Raw genomic sequence first — 26,965 nt, forward strand, 5'->3', positions numbered from 1 at the left:
AAATGTGTATGTAATAGAAGGACCAGATTAACCCTTACTGAGCAAGGTGTAGATCAGTATTTGTGAGGTATATTTACTAAAACTATCATCAGAGACAGGTAGATGTGACTTCTGTGAAACACTGCTCTTCCTGGGTTTTTTTGGGCAACCTCAACAAGATACTCCCATAGGGCAAAGAACCTTTACTTCTGGGCATTTCTTTCATAATATAGCTTTCCTAAAGCAGCTTCTGCAGCATTAGTATAAAGCACCACCTGACTGCTGATCCTTTAAAACCTACAGTGACCTCGTGAGGAAGGCAGGCCATTGTTCTACTAACACTTTGTCCTCTAAGATTATTGAAATAACTGGGACCATATACAGACCATATAATGAACTTTGGCATCTGATCCTGCAATACAATTGAGCAGCCACTGGGGACACACCGTCAATACTTCCTTATCATGTTATATAGCATACCATACCCTGCAGTATTGTACAAGGCACAGAGGTAACACAATGTGGTATATAAAATTTAAGATCAATAAACAAGTCAACACATTAGTAGAAAACACAGTCCACAAAAAAGCAAACAGTAAATAAACTTTAAAGGATTGGAAGCATGAAAAAAACCCCAAACCTTGCATAGCAGAGCCTATAATAAAGACAGCTAACCTAATCTAAATATGTTACTGGCTGGCATGATGTAATAGATGGAAATTTTCCCTTAAGCAAAAATTTGAAAAGTAACACTTAAAAAGGAAATTACATTCAAACATTTAAAATAATTAAGTAGGCAGAAGTTAATCTACAGAAGGCTGAAAACTGGAAAAAAAATACGTACATCAACCAAGTAAACCTCTCAAAATCTGTATGTACTGTTAAGAGAGCTTCCAGTCTTAACAACCTTGACACTGACATCAGAAGCATTGACACAGACATCACAAGAAAGCTACTAACTGCATTGAAAGAATTCAGAATTGTTATGTGAAGCAATGCAATGTAGTCATTGTGGTATTAACCTGCTTTTAGAAATGTGATATCTCAGTAAATTCAGCTGAGCAGGTCATCTAGATATTAAACAAAATATGAACTACTAAACCCTAACACTCAGTCTATAAAATTGTACTAAGGCAAAACTCCAAACTTATTAAATTTACTATTAAAGTCAGTAATCATGGGTCATTACTACCCACTATGCTGATCAGCTGTGTTAGCCTGTCAAGTGAAGAATTATTATGGAAATATAGGATTGATTAATGTTTCCACATAAAGTACAGCTTAATTATTTCTCTGACATTCAATTTTCTTTACAAGTCATTCTGTTCTTCACAGTTAACAGTTTTGCTTTTGGCAGAGCATAAGAAAATTCTTTTTCTTGAATTCACTATTACTGAGTTAACTCTTGGAAATCTGGAAATCTTCTGGTTATGGTACTTAGATCATTTTTGGTTATAAAAATTGGTAGGTATAAATTAAAAGCAGTTCACATAATACCAAAAATTACTTTTTATATAAATATAGCCAAACTTTTTTATTCTTTTTCTTCCTGTAGAACCACCTTCACTTGTTTCTTAGATTATTTAAGATACAGTACTACATACCATATTGTAATTAATGGATTAACAGTGAGTACTGTGACTGCATTAAAGGAATGTCTCTAAAAACTGTGAACATGTATGAAAAGACTATGTATTTACAAGAAATGTAACTAATGCTGGTGCACAGTGTCACAATTATTGGAACTCAAGAAACAACTTCATGTTGTGTGCTTAGGTAGGAATTCATTACATTTTACAGTCTGGGATGCTGAGTATTTTTAAAGACATGAACATGAAGACAACTGATACACTGTTTCCATTACATAATAAAAAGTAATCTCAACATGCCCTACTTTCCTGTTGGTCAAACTGGGATATTATCTTTATCAAACAGCATGAAAGATGAGTTTTAATAGGAAGGAAAATATCTGTGAATTTGACTCAGTGAACAGCTCTGATGAAAGAACAAGAAGTGAAATTTTAATATATCAAAATAATTTCCATTGCATTTTCTAAATGAATGCTTCATTTAGGAAATTACATCATTTTTCCTTTCCATAATTTTCAAAACAAGGCTTTTAGATTTTTTTTTAGTTTTGAAACAGTACTTTATGCCAATTCTTATGTGCTGCTGGAAAACATTAAGAAAATATGGTTTAACATTTAATAGTAGCTTAAACAAAAGGGTCATGGATTGTTCTACAGGAGGAAGTTTGTCCACATGACAACTTTCCAAGATTGACAACCTCAAATGAGGTGGAAAAATGACTTGCAACATACACTAGACTACCCTCTTACAGTATACTTCCCTCTCTATAGGACTTACGCACACTGGGAGGGCAGTGTGGTGAAATTTGCACTGCCACTGCCTGTGCTGTACCTGTTCTGTGGACAAAAGAGGCCTTCAGTTTCCAGTGATGTCAATCTGGCACCTTTCACGAGCACTACATTCACTTTAAAGGAAAAAAAGTGAAGTTAAAAAGAACCAAAGGAAATCAAACCAAATTTTATTTAAATAACTCAGGCTGTGATACCAATTATTAAGATCAAAGTGTTTTTAAGGTAAGGATATTACTTTGCTAATAAGCCTTTACTTCAACACAACTTGTCATCCTTGTTTAGTATCACAGTCTGAAAGTTATTTAAAATGGAACAAAGGACAAAAGGGTATGATCCTAAAGTTTACACATCTTGAAATCTGAGAATTCTTTTCTATTTTTATTTTACTGCCGTATGCAATTAGTGCTGAATTTTCAATTCTGACCTGAGCCATCAGGTACAAAACCACATATATTTCAGATTTCATGCAAAGTTTAAGTTCCATTGATCCAGGATCACTATCTAATAATGGAAAAACTTATTCATTTTTACTTGAAATAAAAAGTATACCTGTAACTGGCCATTTAGTGAGCTCAGGTCCTCGGCTTTTTTCTCCAATGACTGCACCCAGACTTTCCGTTTCTGTCGGCATCTGGAAGCAGCAGCCCGGTTTCGCTCCAGAAACTTTCTTCTTTTCTCATCAGGGTCTTCATTGGCAGCTCTTCTTCGCCGACCACCTGTATTTGGTGTTTGTGGCGTAGGCTGAGCTGGTGATGCCTGAAAACAGTAAATAGTATTAAAGAATTTATCAGTATAATACTATTCATGACTTAACCTACAGCACTAGTATAAATACACGTAATATTTGAGAAAAGCATCCACAACATTTCTAAATATGTTATACACATTTCTTTTGTGGAAAGATATGTCTATGTCATTTAACTCTACAGCCATGTTTAAAAAACTTTTACTGTATTTGCACTCCTTACCATGTTACATTATTACGTAACATTTTTATCATGGCTCTAGCTTTGGTTTAAAATTGCACTAAAAGAAGCGATTCACTTCGCAGGGTGAAACGTTTATGACATTTATATTTGGGAACTGAATAAAGCCTGGAAGCAATACCACTTTAGATGGAATCCCAGACATTCTCTTACCGATTCTGATGACACAAGTATTTACAAAAGGTAAACTTTAAAAAATGCTTCCACCCAAAATAGCTTTTAACAGATACATTTAGCAGGAAATAGATTTTCTACTTTTGACCCTTCCCAAATACTCTTCCTACAAACTTAATTACCACTGAAATACTACACAGTTGCTTATGCCCAGTATGAGCTGTTTGACAAATGCTGTCAGTGCTGATATTCACTGATCCTTGGATCTCCAGATAGCAATTTCCTACTTGTTGATGTGTTCCCCACTGCTGCATACCAATTTCCCTTATATTCACCCACATATTATGACAGGATCAGAATATTTCAATATTTTAAGCTATACATTATACTCCTTTCATAGATGTGTGAAGACCTTAGGCAAAGTTTTAATGAATTATAACAATACAATGGATTTTTAAATCCTTAAAGTGGTAGGATAGACAGAATGTAACTGTCTACATGATATATTCACAGGTGCACCTGCATATTCAGTTTAGCACACTAAGAAAGTTTTACTTTTAAATTAAAACCCCCAAACATCTATCAGTTGACATATCAATTTGGCATAAATTCTAGATCGCTAATAATTAAAAATTCCCTGGGAATGCAAATCAGCCTTTTAGGAATGAAGCACTTGCAATTTTTTTTTTTTTTAATACTAATTATAAAGTAACCACAAAATAACCAAACAGTAAGCTTTCCATCTTGAAAATTCCGCTATGTGATATTATGAAAATATTATTTTAAAAAACTTAAGATAGTATGGGAGAATAGCAGCCTAAAGGAGGAGATAATTTTACAATGGATAACCTTTTTCCTCATTTTGCTCCAAACATATTTGTTTTGATAAATTATTTTATTTCAGTGGCCAGTCTAATAATCTGAGTGCTTTCACTGCAGATACAGGTTGCTCTGGTTCTGGTCTAAGTATGTAGCTTTTATAAAATTGTATTATGCTATGAATTCTGAAAGTAACGCTTGGAGATTTTTAAAAGCATTTTGAAAACACATTCCAAAAAGTTTTTTAGAAGTAAAACAGCAGCAATCCTCCAGGATTGACCCAGGAAGTACCTCTTTCCTGCAGCAGCATCCCCACTTCCAGCCTGACTCTTGCCCTTTATTCCCCCATATTCCCCCAAAGGGCCAGCACACCATTCCTAAACTCGGAGCCCCCCTTTCAGTACCCGGGATGACACAGGACATGCTATGCAGTACACACAGCTGAAACTCTTCATGTGGCAGCACAGAAAAGATCCTTCAAGCAAATTAGTATAAGCATAATACCTGATAGAGTTAAATTTTCTGAAGAGTGTTTATGATATAAAGTATTAAAACAGATGTAATATAAATACAAAATAAGAGTATTCAGCTTTTTCAAATATATATTAACCAGCTGTACAATTTTCAGTTACCACAGACTTTCCTGTTAATGAACTCCAGAATCAGGAGGACTTAGTTCTAAATTTGATCTGAGAGACAATACCTACTTTGAAATTATCATCTCAGATAATACATTTTAGAAGCATTTAAGAACATGTAAACTATAAACATTTTACTCCTACAGAACTATTGACTCCAAGAGGAGCTCACAGCACATGTTAACCTCTATTTATAAATCAGAAATAAAGAAAGATTTTTTTTTTTTTTTGGCAAAACAAAGAATGGGGTAGGAAGTGCATGTCCACTCTGTTGTCATACCGGTGTTTCAGTGGTTGAAGTTGCAGGTTGTTGTAGTGATTGTGGTCGTGGTTCCTCTGATTGAGTCCTAACCAACCCACTTGGGTGTCCCTTGGCAGTATCTCCATTTGTTACCTGAGGGTGCTGCTGGGTCAAGGCTGCCTTCAATCTCTGAAAGCAGAAAAGAAAAAAAAAAAGAAAAAAAAGAAAAAAAAGAAATATTCTATCATGCTAATTTGAGGAGTTATCAATTATTTATGTTAATAGCTACTTCCATTTTGGAAACAGAAGCTCCTACTCTAAAACAGTTGTTCCTTTTTATAGGCTTTCAACAGTGATCCAGGCATATACCAACTAACAGGTGACAATTTCTCACAAGCATAACAACAGCAGTGAGGGTTTACATAGGATCTCAGAAAGAGAAGGACGGTAAGCTGTATGGAGAAGTAAATGGAAAGCCTCCTTCGTGATGAGCTGCGTCCACGGAGATGACTGGAAGGCCATGAACAAAGAGTAGCTGAGGCTAGTATTACACAAAGCACGGGTAAGAAAGATAACAACCACACATGAGGGAAAATAGGTAAAAAACAGAAGACAAACTTCTTTCTGTTTTAAAAATTCTGATGTTCTCTATCCATTTTCAGTTTGTTATGACTCCACTTTCTCATGGTCTTTACAAATACTCACCTCTACAATCCCTTCTATGAATAATTATAAGATAAAAGCCAAGATCTTTGCTCAAACATCTCAATAATGCACAAAATAATAACAAGCTTCAGGTTATATGTAAAGACTAGCTTTTATTTATATAGAAATATGAAGAGTAAGTGTTACGACATGCTATTTTACATTTAAAAATTGCTAAAAGGCTTGAAGTTCTTCCTTTCTTGTACACAGCCACTATGAAGAACAGTAACTTCGAAGTTCAGCTGTATATAATACATTCAAGAGTTACTGGCAACTTGATAAAAGTATTTTAAAGCATTTAATTGACTACCTCTTGAAAATTATTGCACTCAGAACTTTGGTGACATCTAGTAAATCTATAACAGATAATATATTTTCAACAAATTCTAATCTTAAGCAATAGTCATACTAGATTTCAGTGAATACAACTGCTCATAATTCCAGATACTTTCTTAAAATTTCATTATTATTGTATAATTTATCATGAAATTTTCAGTTTTACTGAATAATTTACCTTACTAGACAAATGGTATTGAAGAATGTTCTTCTACTGAGCACTGGGCTTTTAAAGAATCCAATACAAGTTTAAGAAAATATTAATGACCTAATACATGACAGTTTATGAAAACTCTGATGACTTGTATCATCATACTTTGGAATACGAACAAAGTATTGCCGAAGTACTAATATGAATAGAATGTCTTAAAAATGCTGGAGCTAGGCTGCATTTGGCCAGCTCAAAACACACAGAAGACTTTGCACTTATTTATGTAGATATTCTCTATAGTAGTATCCAATGTCTCTCAACAACCAAGTCATTGGAATACAGTGACAGCTCTATCCTACCTTGCATGATGTTAGACTTTCCTGGATCCTATTCTACAATTAGGACAACAGATTGCAGATTACCTCCATCAGAACTGCAAAACATCTTCAGATATGCAATATGGCAAATTCCATCAACTATTAAATCCATACTAATGGCAACTGTGGCATCTAACTACCACCAGTAGATGTGCCATTTGAGGACTATAAAGAGAACCAAGAAACTCCAACATTCTTTTGCTGGCTTGCTATTACGGAATCTTTCGCCATTGACTTCTGTAGTCAGTCTTTCCTGCTCTAGACTGAATTAAGAGCACACATTACCCCAGATAGGGACTGTTCGAGTGTACATAAAAATTCGGTGTCAATGAAGTTCGGATCCCTACCTCATTTTTCTATCAACCATGTAAGTTTCCCAGAATGAAGAAGGTGTTCTCAGAAAAGTACTTGAAACAAATTTACAGTAATTTCTCCAGTGCTCAGCTCTAAAAACAAAAATTTAGGATAGCTGCAAGTATTAGGGCAGGATGACACAAATTCCATAATATACCATAATTCTTAGTATATGTACAGCACTCTGAAAAGCCTAAGCCCTTAAGTAGTTAGTTTAACACTTCCTTTACAGCATTAAAACAAACTCAAGAATTAACTTGTACCTTCCTAATTCACCTTGGAAAAACAAGCTAACAAAAGAATTTTAGTCCCTGTCTGCAGCTAAACAAGCACAGAAAGGCCTGAATATTTTCTAATTGTCTAACTAAAATTAGTAAAACCAAACTCTATGATCTGATTAAAACAATTAAAAGGTTGATAAGATGATTTACCCCTCCACTGTTTAAAATTCTAACTAAACCTGGTCATTAAATTTATTTTCTAAGCTACCATCAGGATTACAAGGGAAACACATAATTTCCAAATAAATTTTTAAAAAAATATTCTTGAAAGAAAGTAGCAAGTATTTAATGTTAAAATGACAATTTTATCCGATATCCTTTCCATAACTTACTTTCCATAAGTTAACATCTGATTTTTCACAATGTATTTTCACTTATTACCTGGCATTACTTTAGAAGTATTTATTGTGTCATAACTTCCTGTTTATCAGGATGCGACAACTTTCAGAAGTCAAAATCAAGACAGTAGTAACAGTAAAAATTAGTTGTAACAAAGTAGTTACAATGTGTCTATTTTAACTTCTGTTGAGGTTTTAAAGGATACGCTCTCTTTTATTTCAAGCCATCATACTAGGAGATTTTGAAAAGTTACTGTCTCACAAACTACTCGACAAAGACACAGCAGCTTGACATAAATATGCTCCTCTTCCGCTGCCATGAGAAGTAAAAATGATTAGATTTCATCCAACTCAAAGTGTGTGAATACACAAGTTCAGTGATAACAAGCTAACTTCTAATTTTCATGGCAGTGGAGCATAAACATTTATATAGGTAGTATGTGTATGGCCAGTGTCTGACCTACTCTGCTCATGACTGCATGGGCAAATCTTAATGTAAGCATCCTCCACAAAAATACCCAAAACCACAGAGTCTATGAACTCCTAGAAATGCTTTGTAGTGTTTGCTTAAAGCTGGTTACATAAAGAAAAGTTTTAGTAGCATATCCATTTCCTTAATGAAAAAGAGCCCAAGTTCAGAAGATTTGGGAGATGAAACAAAATAAATTAGGGTTTTTTTGTTTTTTTGTTTTTTTTTTTTTTTTTTTTTTTTTTTTGTTTTGTTTTTTAATGTGCACATAAGGCAAGTAACTGTTATTATTAACTAGCTCAATTCTTTCAACTTCTGCATTTCTGTGTTAAATATTTGCAAAGTTAACCTATGAAGAAAGGAAGTCCATGCTATTAAATCAGTACATTTTACATTTCATTTGAAAATGGCAGTAGGAAGTGAAGGAAATAGTACAATACGTTCTACATTATAAAAGACCTATCATCAGACACAACGGATGTGCAGACAGTCAGAGTAGGACTTAATTTTCCCTACCGTAATGCTAACAATTATACATTCCAATTTTGTAAATTTATAAGTAAACTCCTTTTGAAAATTACATTATTACTGTAATGTCCTACGGAACCAGAGATAAAAAATAATTTGTGTTAGTTTTATACTAGAGTTTAAAAGTTGAAATTCTAATAGTTATGATTGAAATTATCCACAAATGCAGAAATATTGTGAAAATCTGAGGAATACTAACAGACTTTCACAAGGAAATATCCAGCTCATGTATTTAAAAGGGTTTCAAATTTAAAAAGGTAATGCTGGAGTAAATTACTACACGGATGTTGTGCTTCCTTTGAGTGGGGAGACAGTTACCCCAAATATGATGAGAATCTCAGTTTTAAAAAAATCAAGGATATTGAAACAAACATTAGAATAAATGTATATAAACATTATTATGTGGGGAAACCTGATGACAAAAAAGGTTTGTTTGAAATTATTTGGTTATTAGAGGCAAACTAATTTTTTTTTCCAAATAGCTTAATAGCTTTTAAAGTTTTTATTAGCAAGGTTTTATTGTTCATGTATATCCTTGAAAACAAATCCTCACCTCATCTGTCACAATTTGGTAGGACTAGATCATTCCATCAAGAGCTCAACAGAAACAAGATAATATTCTCCAGAAACAATTTGTGAAAAACTCAGATCCATATTTCATATCTGCCACAAAAGCTCATCAGAGTAATAACCCTCCTTCTCCTGGGTGTTATCCTACCATCTGCTGCTCTATTACTTATCTTTATTTTGCAACTAATTAACAGCATAATCTTCTAAATTCAGCAAGTTAATTATCATTATTGTGGTCTTTGCAGCATCATCAGTCCTTATGAAGTCTTGTCTCTCCACCCCCAGAGAACATATGAAAATGAAGTAGGTTGTGAGAGGGTCTGTTTCTTTAGAGTAGGCTCATTAGGTGTTTGCTGATTAGCTCGGCATGCAGAGAGACAGGTCAGAAGAATTCTGCTGAACACAAGGTCCCATGCCGGGCTCCAGCAAGTTAATGTCGGTTTCTGAACATTTGCCAAGTTGCCCTCTGTCACTTCTCAGTAGAAACCTCCTGCAGAAAGCCTACGGGTTGCCCACTGTGTGCAAGGTATTTCTCAGATTGTGACAAAAGGTCTTATGGCTAGGAGGAGATGGAGGGAAACATTCAGCGTTAAAGCAATTTTTAAGTTCTTCAGAAACTTCTGCAATCCACACAGAAGGGTCTGAACATTAAGTTTGAGTCCACAAGCTGTACATTCAAAAAAAGGATGTTTTACAACTAGGAGTAACTCATGGCTCACAGTTCATATACAGAAAGCATACAATTACAGATCTTCTCACAAAAAGATCAGAAGTAATTCTGTAATATTTAGAATCATGCATCCTTATCTTAGTGAGGAAATATTATTGTTTTGTTCTTTTTAAACACAGCTATTGCATCTACTTCTAAGCCTCTCTACCACAAAATTGACTGATGCATTTGATTTTACTTATGTATGTGAAAGTTAGTTTCTTTAGCATAACAACAAATACGGGGTCAATCAGAAAAACTGACAATTTGTATTATTAAGTGTGCCACAAAAATCTGAAACACATCTTCCCTCCTATTGAATGTAATTCTCAGTACAAGATACAAGGATATTTTCCAAAAAATAGCCGTAAAATACAGCTTGTGTCTGAATAAAATATCTAGTCGTGTTTCACTTCGCTTCTCCAAGCAATAGGAGAAAAAGCATCCAAGAATGTTCAAAGCTCTAGTAAGAGTGCCTTTCACAGTTTAGAATGGACCAGCTATGTTCACTACCATAACTTCAATATTGGACAATAAAATTAAAATGCAATCTAATTTCATGTAATTATCCCATAGCACTGAAACACATGTAGCATTGTATATGTTTCAGTGCTGGAGCAGATACCAAGATTGTGCTTAACACACTTTTCCACTAAACTTCAGCTGTTTCAGTCGAGACTCTCTTGCAGTAACGTCACCAATCATAAGGATTTGGCTCACTGCACAGACGATTTTTAAATTTTTGTCTCTCACGGATCTTGTATTTTTTTGTCCCTTTTTTTTTTTGCTTACAACTTTTTTTTTTTTTTTTTCCTCCCAACCATTATTCCTGGAAGTTGATATACATTTTCATATCTGTTATTTCACTCAGTGAACCTGTTCTCACATGTAGCTGTCCCTCTATGGAATTCATGTGATTGTTTAGTGTCAGGCAACTTTAATGGTAACCAGAGAAAAGAGCATTTCAGCAAAGAAAGAACAGAGTTCTAGAAGTGACATCTCAGAAACTCGCTTCACATGAATAACCAAAACTGCCATGCTGAAGGAGTTTGACACTTCAGACTGAAAACTTTATCAAATGTAGAAATAAATACACAGTTCTGATAATTATGCATTAAGCTTGGTCACTCTAATCTAAAAACTCTTTGAAATGTTCTAAGAGCCCACTTATGAACTGGAAAAAAGTCTCCAAAAGCTGTCCATAGTGGGAAAAAAATACCTGGCAAGTATATTTGTTCCCTTTAAAGGCTTTTAAGACGTCCAGGATAGATGAAGAAAAATTCTGATTGTGTTATAGGAAGGCATCCTATGCCCATTACCAAAGACATCTTCTGACAGTTATTTTAAAGTTCAGCTTTTAGAAATCAAAATGTCAGTTTGTTTTACTAAAGTTCATTCATGTTTTTATGTAAAGAAATATATGATGCTCTTTGTACAATTTGGTTTATGTAACTCATAGGGAAACAACAGGTATTCAAAACAGAAGAAAAATGTGTTGTTTTCACATTAATAAAAATATAGAAATTAAGTTCCCCAAAATCATATTTAAATAATTAAACTCCATTGCATTAGGAAAGAATGGCAGTACAATCTCTAATTTGATTTTTATCAAATTAGTTCTCACTTTCACTTAAAAAAAAGGTAGCCTACACAATGGTAGCCTTTTATAAACAGGTGACAGAAATGAATGATAGATATGAAGATTGAAATGAGAGCACAAAGGGCTTTTCAGTTACAAAACTCTAAATTACGCTAGTTCCTTGAAGTGTCATGCAAGAAATGAACTGCAGAAATAGACTCCGTAAAGAAAGGCACAAAGGGAAATGCCTGGTTCCTGCCTTGGTTTGTGCCAGGTATTTCATCCAAAACAGTTGTGCCTTCTACACAGGACAAATTTAAATCTGATAATTCGGCAATTTGGGGATACTGCATCTTAAAGTGAAAAAGTTACTGCACACAGTTGTTCAACTCAACCTCTCAAGCAGGCAGATCTGTGTCAATTAAGAATACCTTGAAGCAGTATTATCATAAAAATGATAGAAAATTCAGAATACCTTATTAGGAAATTATGGTCTTCAAATAAAAGAAGAGATTCAAACAACACTGACCCAAAGCAGATACGACAAAACCCTTTGAAGATATGAAACAACACATTAACTTTCCAAATTTTGCATCCCATACACTACCAAATTTTAATATCTGATGAGTAGTTGCAGTAGTTAATAAACTATTTAAGCATGGGGTTTATATTTGCTACATATTTTCTATTTTATAATGCAATGAAAAAATTATGAAAAAATCTGTGAGACTGCAAGATCTGTCTAAAAAGAACAAAAAATTTCTCCAAATAATAAACAACAAATAAAATAAAGCAACAGCCAAGAAAATTCCAGAGATCTATAAAAATCCTCACTCCTAGGCCTTGATTGTTGAGAAGGGACCATCACCGCTTCACCCTTTCACCCAGCTTTCTGTCCAAAAGACACTTAAAATACTACGCGGATAGACTTCATAGAGTCATAGAATTGTTTAGGTTGGAAAAGACCCTTAAGATCATCAACTCCAACCATTAACCCAGCACTACCAAGTGCACCACTACACCATGTAATAGCTTATATTTCAACTTTAAATGTAAACTATTAATGAAATAAAAAGCAAACAAGTAGCTATAAAACTAAATGTTTAATTTTCTGTTGGCTTAATCAGGAACACAAGTGAAAAATAAACCTGATTGCCATACCTTTGCAGAATTTAGTATGTAGCAAGCAAAATTCTTTTCAAGAGCTACATGAAAAAGAAGGGATTTGGCATCACAAAGACATCAATTTTTGAAATTAAATGGAACTTTATAGTTAATAAACCATCATGTATCTGCCAACAATGCATCACATAGCATAGTGAGTTAGTCTTCCTATTGGAAGCTTTTCTACATAAACATGAAGTTTCTCATTAAATTGCTTTTACTTTATGAGTAATAAGAAATTAAGTTTTTTTATTTTTGTGAATAGGCACTATATAAAAGTAAATGAGCATAAGAAATATACATAATTCTGATATTCTGAATTCTGCTCATGGTTTATATTAAGCGACAAGAAAGGAAAGAAGAAATACTGCAAATACCCTTTTTACAGTCTCACTTTAAAAAAAAAGATAAGCAATCACTGAAGTGCATATATTAGCTAAATTCTAACGAGAAGACTAATGAGACTGTTAAAATTTAAGTCTAATGATCTTTGTTTTTCTTTGCATCTGAGTGATTGCTTCTTCCAACATGAGATCAGTCTTCCACACATACATGTATTTCCTTCCCTCTTTAAAGCTTTGTAAGAGCAAATCACTCGGTAATATGCTTAAAAAGCTAACTCCAAGAAATGTGCAAATTCTGAGAAAACAGCTCTTGTTTTCATTTTTTTATGTTCTTCTCTCCTGGATTTAAGGCAAATTTATCTCATCAGAGCTGGTTACATTTAAGTATTTCCTCAAGTACTGAAAGATTCCTTTTCACATTCCTAGGGGGACAAGGATGCACAGAAACAGACTTTCTTCCTTTCTGTCCCTATGTACACTATTTTAAAAGTCATAGTGTTCAACAGAGGAGGAAAATGAAGGAAGACCTGACAGCATTAGGAAAAGTCAGTGCACTGGTGACCAGCTCTCCACAACAGTTTCAGTATTTGGTGAATATGCCTAGTGTGCCCACTATAGTGGAATCCCATTACTCCAGACAGCAGAATAATTAGTATTCCCAGATTCACTGTTTTTCATATTGTGGTTTGATAAGAGAAAACAGGTAAGGAAAGCAAGCCCAGATGTTTAGGTCAAGAGAAATGAGATATCAAAGGATGTTATGGGCATCCTCTCACTTATCAATATTGACCTTATATACTAATGACAAATATATTTTATCTAGCAGGTGCTCCTGATTCTTTTTTAGCACAAAGTAAGAGTCAGAAGTGGAACACTACTTCACAAGATAGACACTGTTTACAGAGGCATCTTGTAAATACATATGTGGGTTAATTACTGTTTAAATAATAGATTTTCGATTGCTTTGAAACAGTTGGAACAAACAAATAAGAGTGCAAAAACAGAGAATCAACTACCTAGTTGTAGAAAATTTTTCAGGAAATTAATTCAAACTACCACCGCAACTGGATCACTAATATTAAAAAAATATATAAACAAACTTTCTTCTGCTTATTTTACTCATTATTTTCCCAAATAATCCCCAAGCTCCCAAAAGTGCCCCAACACAACAGAAACAAACTCCACAATTTCCTAACTATGTTAGTAATACAATTCTAATTACAAAACTCATGCCAAACAGACTACATTCAGTTCAGATTCTGAAAATATCGTTAAAAAACCCTGTCTCTTTTCCTAGTTTTTTTAAGAAAGATATCCTTTGGGAGGAAACACATTCTGCTTCTCTGAAGGTGATGTTTATTGATAACATGCTACTAATATTGTCATTTTTTCCAACTAAGATGTCCTATTCTCCAATACAAGGAGCAAGGAGTTTAGTTAAAAATCTAGTTAATTGAAAAGAAGATGAGAATGACTATTAACAACAGAACTAACATAGGCTGGAATCTGAAATAACTGTAAAATAAACGTAGCTGTTATTTTTTTGTTTTTATTAAACTTGTACTTGCAGAACTTACACTAAAAGAAAACTAAAGCTGTTTTAAAAAGCAATAGAATTTAATTAATTTCTCAAGTTACTCTTCTTGAGGAATAATGGAGGTTTTCACTTACCAATTTAGCCTCAGACTGCACTGGCTGTGGGGAGGAAGGCCCTGGGATTCCTGGGATACTAGGCACCATGGTGACAGGTCTAACAAGCTGACCAGATAAAGTATAAAAATGAAGAAAACCTGAGTATGTTATCATAATAGAAAGCATATGACAGCACTACCCTCTGAAGCCAAAACAGCTATCAAGCTGCTTAAAACTAAGTTCTATGCTGCACTTATGCAAATCTGCTCCACTTTCAAATTAATGTAGCATCATGCTTACTTACTGGAACTGCAGCAGGGACATGCACATTAGAATTTGTGATAGATGCAGGAATAGCAACAGGCATGGTTTGTCCATTAGGAAGATGTAACAGCAGAGGAAAAGGACCTGGAACTGGACTGAAAAAGGAATGAACTATATAAAAGAAAACTTATCCAGAGAAGAGAACAAGTTTACACATTATTTTAAATTGGTTGGTTTGTTTAGAGTTGTAATATAATATTTATTTGGAGATCAAAAATATGAACATAGTGATGTGGAGAACATGGAATTATATTTCACATGTAGTGAAAATTTTACATATCATAGGTAGTAAAGCACCACATTACACCAAAGCATCTCAAATAGGTACACTAACTGCAGAAACAGTAACTGAAGGTAAACAAGACAAAATATTTTCAAATTTTGTAACAAAACATTTTACTAAGATTTAGGTAACTTACACTATTGGTCTGTTGGAGGATGGAGCCTGGGTAATAACAGTACTAGACGTTGGTGATGGTATTGCCTGCTGAATAATAACACTTGAGTCGGAACTCGTAAGCAGTACATTAGGAACCTGTAGCGATGCTGGACGAACTATTGTTGATGTAGGCTGTGCAGTCTGCTGCAGTGACACTTCCTGAGGGAAACCAAAGATTAATCAGTTTGTAAAATACAAGTATAGACGATTAATTCTGAAAGTTAAATGAACACAGTTTGATGGAACAAATCAGAATTTCCATAACATTATGCAAGAAAAATCAGTTATACAATTAAAAACATTAAAAAAACCCCTCCTTTGGATGAATCATTAAAACCATCAAAGTAAAACTGTTCCAGCAACAGTAATTCTAGTTTTATGACAAATCTTGGCTCAATTTATGCTGAGTCTACTATTATTTATAATTCAGTTTTGATCAGGTATTACATTTTTTTTGGCCAAGAAACCCATGGTGCTATCAGTGCCATCATGTCTACCCACACTCTGAATAAGAAACATTTTATGGTGTCCTGATGCACATTTCAGTTTCAGTCCATTGTTCCAGATTTAAGCAAGAGAAACAAGACTTTTATGGTTCAGTAAAAAGGAAAAAACAATAAAATCTGTCTTTCTTAAGCCTTTATCCCTTACCCACATACTTCTCTTAACTAGAGTGCTACTAAGTTAAAAATACTTGGCGTGTTACGTTCATAACTTTGCAAAATATATGTATATCCTGATGCAGAAGAAATTATTTGAGAACAGAAATTAAACCTCCTTAGTTGCAAATAAATAACAGACAGAACTGACTATAATTCTTAGCTTAGCAATCAGGTAAATTACACTATCAATTACAATGTAATACCTACATTTGCTGTTTCTGAAAACCTAGAAATATTGTAACCAATGCCTGCCTTCCCAGGAATCCCTTGGTATTGTCAGACTTCAGATGTACCTTCAGACAGTATTATTCCAAGTTACTTATTATTTTGACACTGGCTACTGCAATTAGTGCCACATAAAACTACACTCTGAAGACTAGCTGACTTTAGCTGATCCACTGTTAAACTGTAATTCAAAGAGAGCATCTCAAACCTGTGTCATAAAGGCTACACTGATTACCATTTGCTCTGAATTAAGCTTAAATTTTTAAAATTAAGCCACAAAGCTTGAAGTAGTAAGGTCTTAGCTGACTTACAGATTTCTTTTTATACATCCATTGCAAAATGCGTGTGCTCCTCTGAGCACTTCATAGAACTGTAAGTGTGCTGGCAAACTGTGGGCTTTAAAAAAGAAAGGACTTTAGGTGATGAAATTTCTCCCTTCAAAAAGCTCAGAGGCTAGATTTGTCTTGAGGGTTCATTAGTTCATTCAGACTTTTCCCCAAGGAACCTAGAAGACTATTTACAGTGAATGAGAGTTTTTGGAGAATACCAGTGAGCTGTACTGAGGAAAGTAAGAATTTTTTCTTTAGTATCAATATGGTGTATTTACAAATGTTATAATATTTGAACACAGCACCTAGAATTACAGATGAGCATTCAAAATAGAAAAATGTCCAGTATGGAATTGCAGAAACAGGAAAAAATTGGGAAGAGTTGACTAATGCATATTCTTAGGACAGGATTAACCACTCCTTTGCAAATAAGGAATTTTATATAACTGATCTTACTCAGTAAGAAGAGCCACAGGGAAAACATAAAGGAGACCCAACTACTTGACTGTGGGAAATTAGAGGAAAGCATAAGGGGAGAATACGTGCTCTGATAATCCTCTGGCATTGGTCAATTCAGAAATTAATATTGTGTCATTCTTCACTGGTTTCAGTTTCACCCTTTCCTGCCTGCTGTTTGCCACTATTACCTCTCTTGTGCTGTTAGCAAGGAGCGATGAGAAAGTTCATTCCCATTGTAGGGATGTGACACAGGAACACCCATGTTTGCCCCTAATAGCCAACAGAGGTGTAAGAGCAATTTTTCTTGTTCTTCCTTTCACCTGAAACATCCTCCTACATGGCAACCACGTATATATAAGAGGATATGTATAAATATAAATTTAAATATACAAACACCACAGAATAAACAACTATGACAAAGTAATTCTAATTTCCATAGAAAAAAGGAAAAAGATGGTTGGCAAACAGCAGCCATAGAAACATGTATATAGGTATAACACAAAAATGTAAACTAACCATATATTCACACATTCTCAACAATAGCAATGCCGTAACAGCCCCTTCTGTACTGGTTTGTGCCAGTAGCTTCTGTAAGTACTTGTATGTGTGCATGGGGAAATAGCTACCAAATGCAGAAGGCTGAGAAGAGCCAAGACGCAGCGTGTAAAAGTCTCTCAAGAACAGATAACCTTCAGAGAAAACCAGTCCTATTGAATTTGCAACAATTCATAAACTCAGAATGCCAGCTGAATCTGTACGCTAGCATGAACATGCTGTACAATTCAGACAACATCCAAAACCATGGTGGCTGCTATCTGCGAACAAAGACTACAGGATTATATACATGCTTGAAGAAAATAATGTATGCCTTAAAGGACTTTCATAGAATCATAGAATAGTTGGATTTAGAAGTGACCCTTAAAGATCACCCAGTCCCACCTTTCTGCCATGGGCAGGGACATCTTTCACTAGATCACGTTGCTCAGAGCCCCATCCAACCTGGACCTGAACACTTTCTGAACCCTTGCCTAGAAGTCACTGGCATGTCAGCACAACCTTCCACCTCTGAGCAAGCAGCTGGGACTGGCCTCCCAACTGTTGCTGCAACCAGATAACTATGTACGAGTAAGCAAGTAAGTTATGGCACTCTAAACACTTATTGGCTATTAATAACAGCTTAATTAATGGGTGTTCTAATCAATACTGACTGTAAAACTGAGTGTCCCTGGCTTGATCCCCTACTAGGAAAAATGCAATTTACAATTTTTAGACAAAGTGCTCTATGGAAACCTGATTTCAGCAACAGTCAGAAGATTAAAGTATAAAATTCTGAAATAAATTTATAACGTTCTGAAAACAGAAACCTCACATGTGTACAATTACTTCTGTGTGTTTAAACAAAACACTTGAGCTTTGTTTAAAAGATCAGAAACAATTCTCAGCCATTAAAGGAATAACACATTTACTGAAGAGTGTGTTCATACAGTTGAAAACAAAGTATTTTCAACTTCCGCTTCTTACACCAACTTGCTCTACGCTACACTGAAAAATGCATGCATGTGCTAGTTACTGAAACGATGTGGCAACAACACAAGCTGCAGATTTAAGAAGTATGGCTCTAAAGGAAACTGATCTTTTATTAGCATATAAAAAGAAAACCATAGGCACACGAGTCAGAAGATACTAACTGGTCATCAAAGCATTGCACTAATGAAGTATAAATTTTGTCTGAAATAAAAGTTTGAAAATATATCCTTCTAAAGAACAAGAAAAATAGAGACAAATTTGCAATCATGAGATGAAGCTCAAGTGATCTTATCTTTACCCACCTTTACAAGAAAGAAGTTGAACCTATTCAAAGATACTACAGACTTACTGAAAGGACCTCTCCAACTCTTTTATTATTGAAAGTAAAACCCACTGAATTAGGAAATATTTTATAGAAGAGGATAGTTACTTTATTTAAGAAGTGTTTTCAAAGATGCATACTTGCAAGTATTCTGCATCTAAAAGCAAATATGCAATAACATACTGTTATCTATGAATACACAGAATTCTTTATACAGAAATGTAGATGGCCATAACTAATAGTATAACTGATTATTACTATAAGAAAACAAATGGTTTTACAATAAATAAGCTAGGCAATTAGCTATGGGCAACTAAGCAACGTGTGAAACTCTGTTGAGGGTCACCCTTTAAAGTCCTGTTAATAAGCAACCACAATGAATTTGAAAGCTCTCAAAGAATAAATTTGGTTTCATTTGCCTATTATTTTAAGTCTAAAAGGCTTTATATACTTCTAACGATATCGTGATCTATTCAAAGCAGAGTATAAACTCTTACTGAAGCCTAACAGAACTTAGGGAACTCTTGGAAAACTAGGAAAATAATTAAGCATAATTTTTTAAGAGCATCTAAGAAATTCCTTTGACAACTACAATGAAAATTAGAACCATCTTGCACATACATTGACAGTCTGTAATCATTTAAGGCTACTAAAATATATTCAGCCAATAAAATGGTTACAGTTACCAGCTATGCCCTGAAAAAGAAAACCTTCCCTCCTTCAATGCATCTATAGAAGGAGAATATAAAAATCTAACTGAGAAAACAGCAACACTCTGCTCACATTTCTCAACTTCTGCAGGCCACATTCATCAGCAGCACACTCCAAGCAGCACCCTCATCCTTGCTCAGCTTGTCTCTACAATCAGACATCAGAACAGCATTGAGCAGCAGCAGCTTTTCACTTCAGCACTTTTACAGTGACAACACTGAAATTACATCATGAATGAGACAAGTTTATAAGTACTGCCAAGCATTGAGATATAATTTTCACTTGTAATGATGCTAATGAGATACTGAACCACTACTGTATAAAGATATTAATATTATCTCCTGCCAAAATTAAAGTATTTAGAGTAAGTATTCACAGTGAAAAAACTAACCTCTCAAATAAAGAAGAAATAAAATAAAGAAGATTTAAGATTTGGACTATGATGTGCTTGAACTTCCTTTAAACTACTACTACTATTTTTGAGACTGCATTATTGCCTTGATTACTTATGATTAATCATCCTTGCTAACTAAGAGAACTCATCTAAGCTTTGTAAACACAAATCTGAATTGAAACTCAAATTTCTGTCACACACTTAAGGCTCTTCTCACACTGGTGCCTGTTGGCAGGATAAGAGAAAGGGTGCAAGTTGAAACCAGAGAGTTTCAGACTGAAGCCAAACAAAAACACTTCCACCACAAGGACAGCCTGGCACTGGAACTATAAAAAGACTGACTAGAGAAACTATATTGCTTTATTATGTTCTGCTCCTAATATTTTTAATTATTGAAGTAGGAATATAAATAATTCGTTAATTTCACTGATTTTGCTTTGTTTTGTGTTCTTCAAGAGAACACCACATGATGAAAACACTGCAAGTCACATATCGAAGTTATCATCACTATTAAACCATTTATTTCTTCTTTAGAGCAATAGTTTCAAAAATTATATGACTGCAACATCCTCTACTGACAAACAATACCTCAGCCCTGTACGAGTATTAAAGTAAGCACTAAACAAGCAACATGCCTGAAATCACCACTATTAAACATAGTGCTATCACTTACAGATTATAAAATTTGAAACAAAATTATCTGGTGCTTAGCTCTGAAAGACAGCCCATTCATCCCTGTACATTTTGTAGAACATCCCCTATGGTTCTACAAAACAATTTATGGTAAAACATAGGATAAACATAAAAATGCATGAAGAGGCACAAACTGTTGATATTATTGAAAAAAAAAAAAAAAAGAAACTGAACTTTCTTTGCTTTTTAATGAAAAATGATGCATAAAACAGAATAAAGAGTCCCTTTAGCCTTTTCTAACATAGCATGAATGTTAAATTTTATTTCCTTTCTAGCTTTACTGGATGGCCAGTGTGAGGCAAAGAAATAATTGCGATGAGCAAAGCTAACTAAAGAATTGAACAAATGAACTATATATCCACAGGAATATGGCCAAGAAAAATTCTTTTCCTTTCAACCAGCTAAGGAGTGTGGCTATCATAATGAACAACAAACTTACAGATCATCAGCAGATTTGAAAAATAAATTCCAAACAGAAAAAAAAAGGTTCTGACCTTTTCATCACTGGTAGTAGACTCTGGATGAGGTAAAGGACTATCTTGATGAGTTGTCTCTACAACAGAAGGTTCTTCAATTTTATTTCTTATAATTGGTGTTGCTAGAGGAGACAGATCTAGAGGCATCTAAGAGTAACAGTATAAAATAAGTATCAATATCTAAAAAATTAAATATGCAAGAAAAGGTAAACAACTAAAGAGAAATATCACTCTTAAAACAAGAGACATGTTGACGTTGGGAAGAACTTGATACAGATGCATTACCAATCAAACCTATTTTTCCAGCATCTGTACAGACATCAATCTTCAGTAACACTTTGTGTTTCAACATCTATGTCAGACTAAATACTTTCTTCTTGAGAACTAAAAACACTCATTAAGTTTTCCTTTCCCAAAAGTCACAGGAAAATTATAGCTGAGGAAATACTGTGCTACATTTAAAAATTACAGTTAAAGTAAAGTATTATCCTTCTATAAATTATGACATCACATGCCCCAAAGCACAAAATCCTAACTGATTTCCAGATTAAAAAAGCTACTGTGGACAATCAATTTCAAATGTAATGCAGCAAATAATTATTGAAAAAGCAACTTTTATGTTACTACACAGAAAATCCATCAAGACATCTGAAATGCCACTAAGACATTAAGTTACAAAAATTCTTAAAGCAATGCTGTAGTTTTGAAAGCTTATACTCCTGCCTAGTCTGTTATCCAAATACTTCTGGAAGAAACTCCCCCCAAAGCTCATCTTCTATTTCTGTTCTTCCAGATGCTTTTTGCAATTAAATTCCTAGTTTTCCATGGAATATAGTACTAATGGGCAGAGAATACTGCTAAAAGTAGAATCCCTTTTCATACCACATCTGAATATTAAATACTACAGAAAAAAACCTAAATTATCAATCCCCTAGAAAGTATGCTATTATGCTGAATTTTTCACCCCTTGCCATGACTGCTTACGTATATTAATCAACCAGAGATATGGCAGGACTGTGCTTCTTCTCATAACACAGAGGACAGCTTGGAAAATTAGTATCAATTAAATAAATTGATACAATGTTTAAATTATTTTGCAAAACCTGTAACCTCCTCCAAGACATTGGTGAATTACACAGAAAATACAGTATTAGTAAATCCAGAATTGGTATCACCATATGTAGTTTTAAGAAGAGTTACCATATACCAATTAAAAACAAAAAATAGGAAAAAAGTCATTATTGGGTATAGTTGCAGTAACAATGCAAAGGTGAGGCTTTGTCAGGAATGGATAATCCATCCTATTTGTAAGTACCTATTAAAATCTTTACTGAAACGAAGAAAATGCAGATACTGATTCTGCAAAATCTGGGTACATGAGTATAAAAATGTATTTTTTTATCATTGCCTATGGAATTCAACCAGGTAATCAACAAAATGCAAAATTATTCAAAAGGGATATTGAACAAAATTTTTCATTTGCAGAAATGTTTAAATGTTTGGGCCTCCAATGAGTTATGACTAGGAAGTACTAAGATAAATAGAAGAAAACACATTTAAATGTTTGAGAAGTTCCTAATAAAAACATGAGGTTGCTGAACAGATACAGTCCATATTTTTCTTGTATTTCAATTCATACAATAAAAAAATGTAATGCTTAGTTTGTGATCAATAATTTCTATGCAAAAGTAATTTCAACACACAGTGAACATAATTATAACCAAATTACTGACACTTCTTTAAATTTAGTCAGTATTTAATTCTCATTATCATGACTATTCAATCTTTGTATAACATAGGTATTTTAAAACTAATCAAAATCACTGTTCACATACTATTCTTTTCACATGGGTTTCTTGCAAATGTTTTTCTTTCTGCAAAAACTCTTTACTTTTCAGATTTATTTGTTGCTTATTCAGAGCCTAAAGAAATTTCAAAGATAATGATTAACTTCAACAGATACAGGGTAGATACTTAAAGAATGAAGACAAACTGTGTGTGTTCCATTGTCTATGTTAACTATGCAAAATTAATCAGGTAAACTAACCTTCAGAAGAGTAATCTTAGATTTGTACTCTCTCCATACAACATATATAAGCAGCTGCCAAATGGCTGTTGGTATAGCTTTTAGAAGGCAATATATAAATCTAAAGTTTGCCTTTTTAAATGGGACTTCTGATATAAAAAAGTAGAAGCTCTGAGAAGAAAAAGGTTTTGAACATACTTTCTTAATGTCATCTTCAGAAGCCTTTTTAAACTCATTTTCAAAGGGACTTGCTAATTCATTGAATAAGCCCACTTCTTCACAGTTCTTCAAGAATCGAGTTGGTGTTGGTGTCTGATCTGAAATGAAGTGTATAAAAACCCCACAGTTTTATTTATAAAATACCATTTATGAACCTACTTACTGTAAACATTTTTCAGAATAAAAGCAAACAGAAAGAGACGACGTGGTTAAGAACTCTCTTACGCCCTGCAGGCGGGCTCCTTTCTGCCTTGCAGGGAGGCCAGCCAGAAGGCATGCTCCACCTGCTGGAGACAAGCAACTGAAGTTTGCAAACCAGTAAGCCCCTTACAGTTGTGGGTAGGTATCAAAGCATTTCTTCTGCCTGTGTCCAGAAACCAGAGAGAGCTATTCTCAAGTGCCTAGTCTAGCACAGCAGATCACTGCAGTGAGCAAGCAGGCTCTGTTTTCAAATAAGGATAAGGCCCACATGTAGGCTTTAATTTAAAAAACAGAAAGCAAGAAAAAAGTGCACAGCTCACGGACAGTTAGCTTCTTCTCATATTGTGAGAACAGTAGTGATTACTTTCAAGTGCATGGAACTTCTAGAAGGAAGTAAAGTGGGATATTGTACACAAGATCATACTGACTCCTACGATGCCTGTACAGACAAGCTGGAATCATAAGACTTCTGGTATCTGGATGACTACTCCATGAAGCAGTTTCAATATAAAGTTTTTGGTACTATGGAAATTCCCCTAAATCCACTATTATCACTAGGTCAAAACTAACCACATTTGCCATGAAGTTACCTGCATTTAAAATACTGTTTAGTACTATTATGTGCTCCTTACTAATGTAAACTGCCATTTACAACTAATAGTTCCCACACCAAAATCTGGCTGCAAAGAGACACAGACACTGACGCGGTTTCATTCTCAAACACATGATTAGTTGACAGGTCTCCTTCCTTACGGTATAATTGCTGAGGATCACGTATAGAATTTTAAAAATAACTGATGGCTTAAGAGTAATTTTTTTTTTTTGTTTGCTGGTTCTAAAAAATTAGCCACTTAAGGAAAAAAAAAAAATCAGAAAATGTCCCAAAGCCTTTGTGAGGTTCATTTAGGCTGATCTATCATTGAAAAAAATAGTCTGACTATAAATTTAGAATAATTTGCATGTGCTATCTTCATTCAAGAACTTTAAAATTTATAATGCAATCAATCATCCATTGGTGCTTACTTCTGATCCCAAACAAACAAAGTTAGTTGCAACTGATCAAGGGTGTACCATGAATTCAGAGGTGGAAACGCAGTAAAAGTATTTTGAATTTAAGTGAAAATTAAACCAAACATTTTTTATCTTTCTTATACTGTCCTGTTTAAAGAATAATAATTACCAATCCATTCTTCTAACGTCACTACAGAATGTAAAAAACAATACATATTTTAAAATTTGAGAGAAGTAATATCAACAAATAATTAAAACTTAAATACAGCTTAATCTAGTTACAGATCCTGTTAGGCATTGCCTTTATTAGTGTTCCTACTGAATGCTTGTTATATAATTTAATAAATTATTACAGTATCGATACTTGAAAAATATTTAGATTATATATCAGATCCAAATAAAGTTACTTATGGAGAATGATACTGACTTCAAATTCTGCCCAAGCTAATTATATAATAAAATATTGCCTAAGCACACATTGCAGACAGCTACAGTGAAGAAAATGTATCATATTCTCTTAATATAAGTCAATGCATTATGTTTGGAAAAAGACATTAAACATATGCACATTCCAGCAAAAAAATGAATAAACTAGATATAAAAGTATATACTAACCAGCCACAATGACACTATCATTACGAGCTGGACCAAATTTCAGTGTCATCTCATGTTTATGTTTATGGACAGCCAAATGATCCTCATTGGTAAAACGCTGCAGCAGAAAGTTTTAAGAAATAGTTGTAATTTTGAGTGTGAACAAAGTAAATGCAATTCTATAGAAAGTAATTTTTACAACACGTAAAACTATCATTACTATGTTGAGAGACAACCCTCTTAGGCAGATGTATCTTGTTCCCTGGTCAACAGTACCAAGCAGAAGTATTATAAAACTTAAGTGATGTTCATAGTAACGATATCAGGGAAATGGTTGTATAAATGCCCACATTTATCAAAAGTCCAAGATAAAATTTCAGAATGCTGCAGACTTCATCAACTGTTAGCAAACAGCCATTTGCTATACTAATGGATCTTGACAACATTTAGTAATTGAATACCACTATTTGCTTTCTGTATTGTGTGTATTAACACAATAATAAGAATTGATCTGTAATCACAAACACAGACTTCACTGTATTTAATAAAACTAAAAAATAAAGTATAGCTCCTGCCCCCAACCATTTACTATACACAAGAAGAGGCAGATAGAATGGGAAACACTGGAACAATGTCAGACAGCTGAAAAGCTGTAAACGATCTCAACTTAGCAGCATTTTAAAAACCTCTCAACTTTTCAGAAGTATGCCAGTTTTGTACATACTTTCCTCAAAAAATGGGGTACATTCTATAAAAAAAAAAAGCAGTAAGCAGACAAACTAGGTGCTGTAAAATAGATATTCTTACTAACTTGAAATTTGCTATGCATTGGTAATTGTGGGTAAACTTGGTGTTTCAATTGAGTTAATCTACAAAAATGCTTCCCTAGATGCAGGTTTCATAAAAATAACATATTTTTACAAAATATTCAAATTCTTACTTTTCTTTGTGAACATTTGAGTCCCAAATTATGTTTCTGATTATTCTTCAATAATTTAAGTGTGTAACTCCACATATATCTTGTAATAGACACATCATGTCTCATCTCTCAGAAAACAATATGGAAAGCTTAGTTGACCTCAGAGTACAGTGATCCAGAGTATTTCTGTGAGAAAGGACATGTATATGTGGAGCCGAAAGAGAAATTAAAAATGCAGGATCACTGAAAGATAGAGTGATACAAGGCCAGGCACTTTTTCTGTTAGAACTCTCTTCCCAGTGGTTCCAAATGCTCAGCTCTCCACAGCTCCCGTTCCTTATCTCTAGATACATCATAAATCAGAAACTTTGGTGTTCTATCACACTAAGAGACTTAAGTACTTCTTTCTGTCCCTAGTATGTGATGGGCAGGCTGGTTCAGAGGGAATAGGACCTCCAGATCATGACTCCCTCTCTCTAGTCTATAGTATGAGCTAGCATCTGGAGAAGCTCTGCCCGTTTTCAGGGACATGAACTTCTCTTTTCTCCTTCACTGGAATCAAGGATTGCTGTAGTCCCATGATGAGTCTTCTATGAGATTCAATTGCCAAAACACTTCTGACAGAGCTTACATTTAAACGAGATTCAAATAGGATGGGGACAAACATGTTGCTTAGAAGGCAGTCCTCTTCTGTTACTTTTGATGTCTCTGAACATGTTAGACATAATAAGAAGTCTTA

At 34.1% G+C, this 26,965-nt stretch overlaps 1 protein-coding gene across 8 annotated transcripts in view; it reads right to left on the reverse strand.

Annotated features, from left to right (window-relative positions):
• ATF2 (activating transcription factor 2) overlaps positions 1-26,965 on the reverse strand; it is a 49,947-nt gene that overhangs the window by 12,426 nt on the left and 10,556 nt on the right. For 6 of the 8 annotated variants that reach the window (XM_042783826.1, XM_042783824.1, XM_042783825.1 and 3 more), the window contains 8 exons: positions 25,329-25,425; positions 23,481-23,599; positions 21,275-21,403; positions 15,439-15,617; positions 15,000-15,114; positions 14,735-14,821; positions 5,198-5,347; positions 2,910-3,116 (listed from right to left, as the gene is read on the reverse strand). In XM_042783826.1, coding sequence (XP_042639760.1) covers positions 2,910-3,116; positions 5,198-5,347; positions 14,735-14,821; positions 15,000-15,114; positions 15,439-15,617; positions 21,275-21,403; positions 23,481-23,599; positions 25,329-25,425 — 1,083 coding nt within the window. The remainder of the gene's footprint in view (positions 1-2,909; positions 3,117-5,197; positions 5,348-14,734; positions 14,822-14,999; positions 15,115-15,438; positions 15,618-21,274; positions 21,404-23,480; positions 23,600-25,328; positions 25,426-26,965) is intronic. The other 2 variants (XM_042783829.1, XM_042783828.1) reach the window with 2 other exon arrangements.

This window comes from Tyto alba, unplaced genomic scaffold (genome assembly GCF_018691265.1).
Source record: "Tyto alba isolate M040663 unplaced genomic scaffold, T.alba_DEE_v4.0 Super-Scaffold_7, whole genome shotgun sequence".
NCBI lineage: Eukaryota > Metazoa > Chordata > Aves > Strigiformes > Tytonidae > Tyto > Tyto alba.